A 9,712-nucleotide genomic window follows, 5' to 3' on the forward strand; every position below is an offset into this window, starting at 1 on the left:
GGGAAAGAGAGGCAACAGGATCATTACCCACAACCCAAACGCCTCTGCGCTGCAGGTTACTGGGGTCTCAGCTCCATGGCCAGAGTGAGGAGCAAAACCCCCCGGGGCAGAGGTGCCCCCTCCCCTGCACCCCAGCTCCACGCAGCCGCTGCCGAAGGCACCCACCTGCCTTGGAGAGGAGCACTAAAGCTCTCCCACTATTCCAGTTACACCATTCCGCTACTTCCCATCCATCTGAATTGTTTCTTTTGGCATGAGACCATCCCCAAAGGCCCCATCCCATCACATGGGTGATGCCCTTCGCCCAGCTCGGCTCTCCAAAAGCTGCTCTGAGCAATGAGCCCCAACCTGCTCTTCAGGCTCCCGTTTCCTTCTCTCCAGGGCAGGGGACTGTCCTCTAAATACCGACAATATCTTCTGGAAAATATTTTTGCCCTGTAATCAAATACACCTCTTCTTCTTTTCCGTGGTCTGAATGGCCTGGGACCCAAGTCCCAGCATCGTTGGCCAGTCCTCAGCCAGCAACGGGGTTTTCTTCTTCTTCTGTGCCCTCTTCATTTTTTCCCCATCCTTCCAGCGACACCAACACCAGCGCTATGCAGACAGCGTCTCCGCGCCAGCTCCCCCGTGCCCTTGGCAGGCAGGTATCACCCCTGCTCCTGTTCCTCTCTACAGATGGGCATTTTTAGGTGTTCAGAAAACAAAGCAAACCCCCCCAAAAAAGCCCTCAACAGACCCGGTGTAGCTTTGCAGTAGTTACCCAGCACCACCTGAAGAGCCCCAAAGTGTCCCAGCCCAAACCCAAGTTAACCTGTCTACTTGGAGAGGCCAAAACGGACCTGGGGAAGGGGAGAGACCAGGAGGGCGAAGTCCGAGCCACGTCCTCCCATCACGCTCCCACCCCTGCCCGCTTCCCACGTGCCATGGAGTGATAGGAAAGGGCACGGTGGAGCAGCGTCTGTGCGCACCCCAGACACCAGCAAACAAACCCCATGGGATTTGTGTGCAGATTTCAGCCCAAGGGTCTCGCCACTGACCAGGAGCACTCCGCACCCTGCACACCCCCAAACCTCGTGCCTGCGGAGAGCACCAAACTCCACCTCGGCGAAGCGCTGCCCAGGCAACCCCAGCGTGCTTAAACCAAGTGGAAAAGAGCTGTGAGAGCAGCTCCAGTGGTGGTTTGGGGCAGAAAAAGCAGCTTTTACACCCTGGTAGCAGGGTGGAGGGGACTGAAGACCTGACCTTTGCTGGAGGAGCACCAGCTCCCCCCTTCCCTGGAGCTCCTCCGGCTGCAGCGCCCATCACATGCCCCAGGAAGCTATTTCCAGCCCGGATTTACCCAGACACCCCATCACACGGCTGCGCACAGTGATTAAATTTAGAAACAGGTCACACCAAAGGAACATAAATAAAATCTGGAACAATTTGGCACCATAACTGATAAACAATAGCTCCCCCAAAAGAGAGGAGGGGAAAAAAAAAAGCTAAAAAAAGGCAAAGACAGAAAACACTCGCTCCCATTCTCATTGCTGTCTGCTGAAGGAAATTTCAGTAGGAAAAAAGGGAGAGCTGCTTTTTGGATGATCCCTACCCCTGGCCACAGCTGAGAGCAGCCCAAGCCCCCTCCCTTCCCCAGGCTCACAGAGCTCATGGGTACCCCAGAAGCAATCAGCTCCTGTGAGCAGCAGGGACGAGCACCCCAGCATGGGCTCCGTGCACTTGGGATGGGGAGGATTCCGGCTGGCCGCTTTGCTCGGTGGTTTAATGTACTGGAAAATAAAGATAGACAAGAGAAAGGGAGCATCCGCCAGCCCAGGGAGGGACTGGCAGCGGTGCTGGGGAGCAGGACAGAGCCAGGAGGCAGAGGTGTCGCCTTTATGACCGCCTCCCTCCTGCTGCTCGACAATATTAACCTCTTGGAGATGCAATTTGCTTCTGTTTTGAAAGAAAAAGTTCATTTTAAGCTTGACAAACAAGGTGTGGCACCAGCTGGGTCAGCTCAGGCACTTTCACTAAATGCTTTATTGCCCAGCCTAATTACAGGGTATTTCAGGCTCCTGACCGCAGGCTTTGCCCCCGCTGAAGGCTGTGGCCCTGATAAGCGCTATAAAAACCTCAGCTTTCAAGTTGCTGCTGTGCTTTCAAATTCAAAAGTACTCAAAGGCCACCCCAGGGGTTTCTGGGGACCCATGGAGGTGCCTCTGGAGCTCACGTATCCCACGGGAGAGGCCGAACAGCCCCACCAGCGTTATCCTGCTTTATTGCAGGAAGGAGGACTTTGCCTTAAGCCAGCACTTCCCAAAGGTAGGAGCAGTAATAAAGCTCATCGGGTTATTCCCCTCGGACCCTCTCCGTGCCCAGGGCAGCCCCACAAGCGCTCCTCTGGCTCTTACACCCTACATATGTATATAAAATATATATATATACTAGGTATGAGAACTCAGATTCAGCTCATTTTTACCAAGAGGGCCCAAAGCCAGTATCTCCCTGCTCCTAAGCGTGCAGGCAGCCCCCAGGTCTCAGCACGCTGAATGCTCTCAACCCCAGGTCCCTGCCATGACCAGCCGCAGCCATGCGTCCCACCGCAGCCACGGCACAAAGCATCAGCCCAGGCTGGCCTTCCCGGCGCTCCGCTGTGCCGCTGCTCGTGTGCCGGCAAAGCAGGACCGGGGAGCCAGGTGAAGGCAGCGACCCCCCTGCAGGAGCAGGGACACCTTGAACCACATCAGGTTACTCACAGCCCCGTCCAACCTGGCCTGGAATGGTCCCAGGGATGGGGCCTCCACCCCCTCTCTGGGCAACCCCTGCCAGGGTTTCACCACCCTCATGGTAAAGAATTTCTTCCTTAGATCCAGTCTGAACCTGACATGGGTTGGATAGATGACCTCTAGGGGCCCCTTCCAACCCAAAACATTCTATGATTCTATGATAAGCCCAGATAGTTCTGGCTTTAGAGGGATTTTGAGCTCAGCTCTGAGAACGGAGCTCACTGTGGGCTTCTCCATTGAGAACAGCCCCAAAACGAGCTCACCAAGCCAAACCAGCACCTCCTACTTCGTTTATCAAACTCGGTTCCTGGCAAAGGCTCTGGGTCCCAGCCTCCACCACAAGGCCAGCTCGGAGGTCAGGCACGCAGGGCAAGATGTCACCCTCTGGTGACATCTCCCACCCGCTACACAGCACCTCAGACAGGGTTGGGGCTGCTCCAGGCTGGGAGGTGCACGGGGGAGACACGGCCTCTACCTCCAGCTCAGGCTGCATCCCTGCTCCTTCTCCTCCCACGGGCTCTGGGGGACAGAAAGCACCGAGCAGACCCGCTCCGCACGGCTGGCCAGCCAGGGAGCACCTCCTGCTTTAGCAGGGAGGGGGTACAGTCAGAGCTGAAGGCTGGAAATGGAGGAGCCCAACCCAAACTGACAGCAGGTGACCTTTGCTGAGAGCAGGGGGTTAAGCAGCGATCTGGGTTCGTGCTCTGCACATCACCTCATCCCGTATCAACACAGACGAGGCCCTTCAGTTCCCCGGGGTGCTCACTTTCGAAGATGGGCGATGAAACCCCAGGGTCTCAAACTCCCAAGCAGGGCTCCTACCCAGTTCAGCCCACAGCCCTATTTGGGAGCACGACTGCCAAGGCCGCAGCCAGAGGCACCTCCCAGGGCCAGGCACGGGGCTCCGGCAGGTTCCCACCGTCACGTCGGGGGAGCTGGGGTTACACAGCCCGGTCTGCGTGCCCTGGGGTCATACACCCGCTCTCAAGATAAAAATCAACACTGGCACACTAAGAAGTCCCACGTCAAAGGCTGTTGGGGGAACAAATGCAACGGGAGAGCTGCTTCCCTTCACACCAGCCCAACCTGAACATGGGGGCCAGACCTGTCGCAGATGTGTGATGGTGGCCATCACCCACCTGCAGGCGAAGCTCCCTGGCCACCCACCCCAAAGCAAGCAACGCTGCTCGGGGTCCGGGGGGACGGCGTGGGCTGTGCCGAGCGTTGCTGGCAGCCAAGCTGGCAAAGGGGCAGGAGCACCTCCGCTCCCTTGGGAAGCGGTCACAGGAGCGAGCAGCCCACAGCACCACCCCCCACCCCGCACCCTCACCTCCTCTATCCCCAGCTCTGCTGCTGTTTGCTCATCAGACTCAGAAACCAGAGTTCACCTGGAGGACTGCATGCAGAAAAAAGCTTAAAACAGCTTTTTTTTTTTTTCTTTTTTAAAGCCTTCCCTAGTCTAAACAAACACTTCAGTATTTTCTGCAGTTTAAACCACCAGCGTCTGCAGGGCAGAAGCGAATTCACTTTGCTCAGCTGGGACAGTCATGCCAGCTGGAGCTCTCATAGTTTTTTGGCAACAGCAGCCAAGAAACTGCAGCCCTTCCCTGGCTAAAGGTCTCACCCTCATCAGCAAAAAGCAGCATGGCAAGGTGCAGCCAGGCGCTGCGCCGTGCGGGGAGCAGATAAGCCACAGCCAAGCCCATGGGACGGCCCAGCTGGTTTTGGGAACTCCATCCCCAGCTCTGACCCTGCATCTAATGGGATGGAGGCCAACGCTTATCAGGGACAGGGACGTCACACTCCACTATCGCGCTGGAGCGGACGCAGGCTGACGGGGACAGCTTGCAAGCTGAGACTAGGGACGGTTGCAACTCCAATCCCGCCACAGCAGCTTGGTGTCCCAGCAGGGACTGGGCGAGCCATGAAAAAGTGGAGAGAGGAGAAAGGGGCAATGCTAGGAGCTGGGAAGGGATCACTGGAACGAGGTGGGATCTGCCCAGGAGGGGTGAGTCAAGTATGAGGGTCAAGTGCATCAGGGATTAACAAAGCCCACCCCAAACCTCAGGTGTCAACTCCACCAGGAGTTCTGGGACCTGGATTTCATAGGATCACAGAACGGTTTGGGTTGGAAGGGACCTTCGAAGATCATCCAGCCCAGCTCCCTGGGTCCAACTCCCTTTCTGCCAAGCAGGATCAGCTTGATTTTGGTTAAAAAGCAGCCCCTAAGATTTGCTTTATACATTACTAATGTCAGGTTCGCTTCTGGGCAGTAAGGACCCGTTTCACTTCACACTGATCTTCCTACTGCCACAACCCACCCCCAGACGCGCTGGAGGCAGAAATCTTACGTCAGCTCCTGCGCTGCTCTCTAAGCACTTAAAAGTACTTCAGGGGATATTGATTTCCAGGGGTGACCAATACACACCCACAGTTCTTCATCATAAACATTGGACTGGGGGCCTGGAGAGGTAGGGGGAGCTCTACCCTGTAGGTGCTCAAAACCTGACCACACGAGGCCCCAAGTTACCTGGTCTAGCTGTGAATCTGGACGCCACCCCCAAGGCAGCCAAACCAAGGCAGAGGCTCCAGAAGCTCCTTCCAACCTAAGTCCTCCAATTTCTTCAGCTGTGCATGCATGAGGACTCCTGTACAGCACTGCATGCACTGCCTACCTACAGATGAGCCGATGAAGCTCCAGGGGCTACATGAAAGAGGAGACAAGACCAGAAAAGATCCGCAGGTCTAGCCTCAGGACCCAATTACACTTCCCAGCCAGCTGCCTCCATTAGTCTTGATGGTTACACTCACATCTACTCAGAGCGACGTTCAAGACTGAGCAGGGTCAGAAGATCAAAAAGCCAGCATCAAACCATGAAGGCTCTTTGCCAAAGACACAACCGTGCCCGTCACTGGGACAAGCGTGGTGTAACCCTCTCTCATTTTTAAATTAAGACTACAGCATTTAGAGTCATGGCTTTTGATTCCATATCCCGCCTCGGAAGGACCGTGTTGCACCACGTGCTTGGGTCGCTTTTCAAGTCACTATTTGACCAGGGGCACAACCCAAACCAACATACTTCGTGCTTGCTGAGGCTGTATTGCTTGGCTCAGCCACCCTTTTGCCTCGAAAGAAGCGTAAAGTCAACACTGCTTGTGAAAATCTGGCTTTGACCCTACCTTAAGACCTTTACGGCACCCTACAGCACATTTTGGATGCGTGGGACTGGTGCCATCAAAAACACACTCAACACGCTGATGCAAGCGTTTGGGCATGAGATCCCTTATTCACCCTTGACTGTTCATTTAACCATCACGCCCTGATTTGCAGGCTGCTCATGTGCTACTGAATAAAGGAAATCCCTGCTCTACATCAGGACATGTATGAAACAGTCTTAAAAATCCCCTGAGTAATGCTGAGACTTAGTCACTAGAGGAACATCTTCCTCGTGAAACACTGGGAATGGGGAAAAAACACAGCTGGGTTTCAGAAATCCTCTTCCAGCTGAGCCCTGATCCACTGGATGCGATGTTAATGAGCTGGCCTTCTCCTCGCTGAAGGAGCTCCAGTAATTCAGGCCAAGGCAGGCCTCTGTGCACACTACCTACAGCTGGGTTGCTTCCCCAATTTTGAGTTTAGGAGCAGCTGGTGGGAATTCCTCTGGCCACCAGACCCAGTCCCCCCTCCCCAGGCTGCAGATCAGCAACATGGCTTCTTTATGCACACAAGCTCAGAGTCAAGCTTAGCTACAGCCAGTCTACCCCAACACGTACCACCACCCATGCCTGAAGCCAAAAGGAAGCCAGGCACGCTGTGAATGCCCTCCCAGCCTCCCCCAGAGGAGGGGATTCTCCAGAATAAACCCTCCTGATGAGCCATCAGAGCTGGGGAATAATAAAAAAAGCAAAAAGCATTGGGAGCTCATTAAAGGTGGATTCCCAGGAGAAGGCATTCCTCGTATCCGCTTGTGATCCAGGACACTGCCCACATCCCACAGCGTTCCCTCTTGGACAGAGAAACTCCTCTTGGCTCTTGCTCAAGGAATCGCTGATGTCTCCTTCGGGCAACGCGAGGCAGAAGGACCATCCACAACCATCCAGCCCCTCTGGTGGAGTTCAATCCTCCTCGAGATGTGCACACCTACCTGCACCCACCGCTCAGACACAGAGAGAGAGAAGCGAAGGCGATTTCCTGGAGAGCTTGCTCCTTACCTTATGTACACTTTTGGGATTTTCCAGCCAAGCATAATACATTTCCTCCACGTAGTTTGAACTAGTCCCACTCAAAAAAGGCTCAGCAGCCACCGGTGCACTGTAGCACCTGATCTGTTGAAACGTCCTGGGTGCTGCCGGCCTGTGTTGGGAAATTGTCTTTACAGTCTGTGAGGCCGTCAACGGCCTCAGCCTTGCTGCACAAGTCCTTAAGTTAAGCATGTTTGTCTGGTGGCCTCACACAAGTTCCTGTTGGGAGAGAAGGGAAAAGTGAGTTAGAAATTATCGCAGGAGAGTGCAGAGCAGAGACCACCCCCCATCCACCCCGAGCACAGTTAGCTGAGCTTAGGATCGAGTTTTAATTGAAATTAATCCTTCCACCCTGTCCCGTGGCCACGTCCCTGACAACTGGGAAACGCAGTGTTTGCTCCAGACGCTTGGCGCGGGCGGGTCTGCCTCCCCCGTCCTCGCTGGCGCAGCACCGCCATCTCCCCCAACGCGACGGCGAACAGCAGAATTGCTCGGTGGGGTACCCAGCGCCCGCCTCCAACGAGCCGTTCCACAGCAAAGCCACCCGCGCCTTTTTATATCGGCACCTTTGTACAAAACACGGCATGTCTGATGGTGAAACGCAGCCCGGATTAACAGCACAAGGTATCAGGTTCCCCCAGCGCGTTCCTCTTCAGTTCCCAGCCAAAAACATCTCCTCCTTTTCCAATAATAAATCCATATGATTTCCTTTGATTTTCTGATTCTTCCTCCAAGAATCCTCTTTTAAACAGGAAAATCCCCTCTATGAAACTCAGATTCCAGCAGGAGCTGGACGCCGTGGCCCTTCAGCTCCCATTTGCAGTGACGCAGCTGGCCGTACGAGTTTAAAGAAAAGCACTTTAAAGCACCAGGCCCAGAAGGGTGCTGGAAAAAATTCGCTACCAGCTGGATTTTAATGCTGAACATCACCTTTTCCTTCACATCAAGCTGATCCAGTCTAGCGGGACACGCTCCTCCAGCTGTGCGCAAGCCACAGGAAGACAACTCTCATCACGCCGACCCAATGTGGAAGGCTTTTCCATCAGTCTCTCTCCCATGTCTTGGCTTCGATTTTTGCTGCGTTACTCACCCCGTGACCACTCTGCTTGGCCAAGGTTTTCTTCTCAGCCGAGGTTTCCTTCTCACTGGTTTGCATTATGTGCACCAGGATAAAGCTGGGAAGAAACCACCGACGGGGAAGACCCCTCACCAAGTAGAGGAACGGTGGTGCAAAGCACTTGGGACACAGGCTCTGGGACAGACCGCTTCATTCTCCTTGAAAGCTCAGACCCAAGAAGGCCAACACAGCTGAGAGACCCAGAGAGGGGCTCTCCCCCGCCCAGAGAACCCAGAGCCGGCGTGGGACCTCTCACAAGTCCCCCAGCAACCTCCACCTTGCAGCTCTTGGGGGGGCGCAGCCCTGCATGTCCAGGGACACCTGGGGTTGGCCACGCTCCTCGTTACACACATCCACAGCCTGAGGGAAAGCGCTGGAGCAAGATCATCTCAGGGGAAACACCGGCACTTGGAGCCAGATCTCTTCTTGGAGCTGCCCTTTCCAGCCAGCTCCCAGGCTGGAGGTGACCCAGCTGGCCGCTTTCCATATCCCCGACCAGTTTAACAAGCAGCAGCCTAATGTCAAAACAGGTATCGTGCGTTCGCCAGATTAATATGAAGTTTCACAGCAGACTGGAGGAAAAAAAATACACCTTCGTTACCGGCGTTCCGTCAGCCGGGCTTCCAGATTTGCCTTGCTGAATCTTAGTTCTGGCTCCTCAGCATGGCAGCAGCTACGCTTCCTGCCTCAAAACACAAGATTTTGGTCCAAAGAACCTGAGGAAGACCTGGGATTGCTCTAATTCAACCAAGGTGTTTTACAGATTTCCCTGGGGGGCGGGGGAGAAGGGAAGACCGCTCGTCCTTTCCACCCTGCTTGCTCACGTTCTGCCCGCAGCCCACCCAGGCCCACAACAGGCAAGAAAGGGCAGGCGGGTGCAGGACAGCGAGTGCGGCGGCGCTGGGTGTTTTACCAGCTTACCCTCTTCAGATTTAAGCAGCAAAACACAGGCAGGTATTTCAGAGAGCCAGCTGAACTGGCTGTCGGCGCACGGGCACACAGGCGGCAGGGAAAAAGCTGGAGGAGGAAAGCGCCAGCGGCGTCTCCAGCTTTGGTGCCCGGTTTTGCTCGCTGCCGCTCCGCAGCGTCCTGGTGACCTCTCTGGAAAACAGCGGGGGTTAACGCCAGGGTTTGACCCAAACCCAGCAGAGCCAGGCGCTCTTTGAGGGCCTCTCGCAGGAAGGGTTGGCTTCCCAACGGCGCGGAGCAGGGCGAGCTCGGGGCAGGGATGTTTCCGAGATAAATCAAAATAGCGCACCATGCCCGGGAGGAAGAACGCAGGAAAGCGAGCCGGAGATAAGCGACGCTGGGGTCACCCCGAGCACAAAGCTCATGCCCGGGGTCGGGGGGCGTTAAGGAGATGAAGCCCGGGCTCGTTGGCCGGGCCCTCGCGGCAAGAGCCGGACCACAACCCAAATTTCACCGAGGCCAAGCAACGGGAACGCTCACGGCAGATTAACGGGCGAGAGCGCACCGCTAAGCGGATTAAGGCGCTAAATTTGACCTCTGGCAGCCGGGGTCCGCGCCGCCTGCCCCCGAAGGTCCCTGCGCTTTGGGGAGGGGGCGGCGGCGGCGCTGGGTGTTA

The 9,712-nt window shown here is 55.5% G+C and overlaps 1 protein-coding gene across 4 annotated transcripts in view; it reads right to left on the reverse strand.

Annotated features, from left to right (window-relative positions):
* Positions 1-9,360, reverse strand: part of LOC104132897 (2-oxoglutarate dehydrogenase, mitochondrial) — a 39,337-nt gene extending 29,977 nt beyond the window's left edge. For 2 of the 4 annotated variants that reach the window (XM_035901651.1, XM_035901648.1), the window contains exons 1-2: positions 7,577-8,713; positions 6,981-7,229 (exon numbers count right to left, since the gene is read on the reverse strand). In XM_035901651.1, the coding sequence (XP_035757544.1) occupies positions 6,981-7,202 (222 nt within the window). In that variant the 5' untranslated portion in view covers positions 7,203-7,229; positions 7,577-8,713. Of the gene's footprint in view, positions 1-6,980; positions 7,230-7,576; positions 8,714-9,048 lie in introns of those variants that run through there. The other 2 variants (XM_035901649.1, XM_035901650.1) reach the window with 2 other exon arrangements.
* Between the last annotated feature and the right edge of the window lie 352 nt (positions 9,361-9,712).

The sequence above is a fragment of the Egretta garzetta genome, unplaced genomic scaffold (assembly GCF_000687185.1).
Source record: "Egretta garzetta isolate BGI_Z169 unplaced genomic scaffold, ASM68718v1 scaffold609, whole genome shotgun sequence".
Classification (NCBI taxonomy): domain Eukaryota; kingdom Metazoa; phylum Chordata; class Aves; order Pelecaniformes; family Ardeidae; genus Egretta; species Egretta garzetta.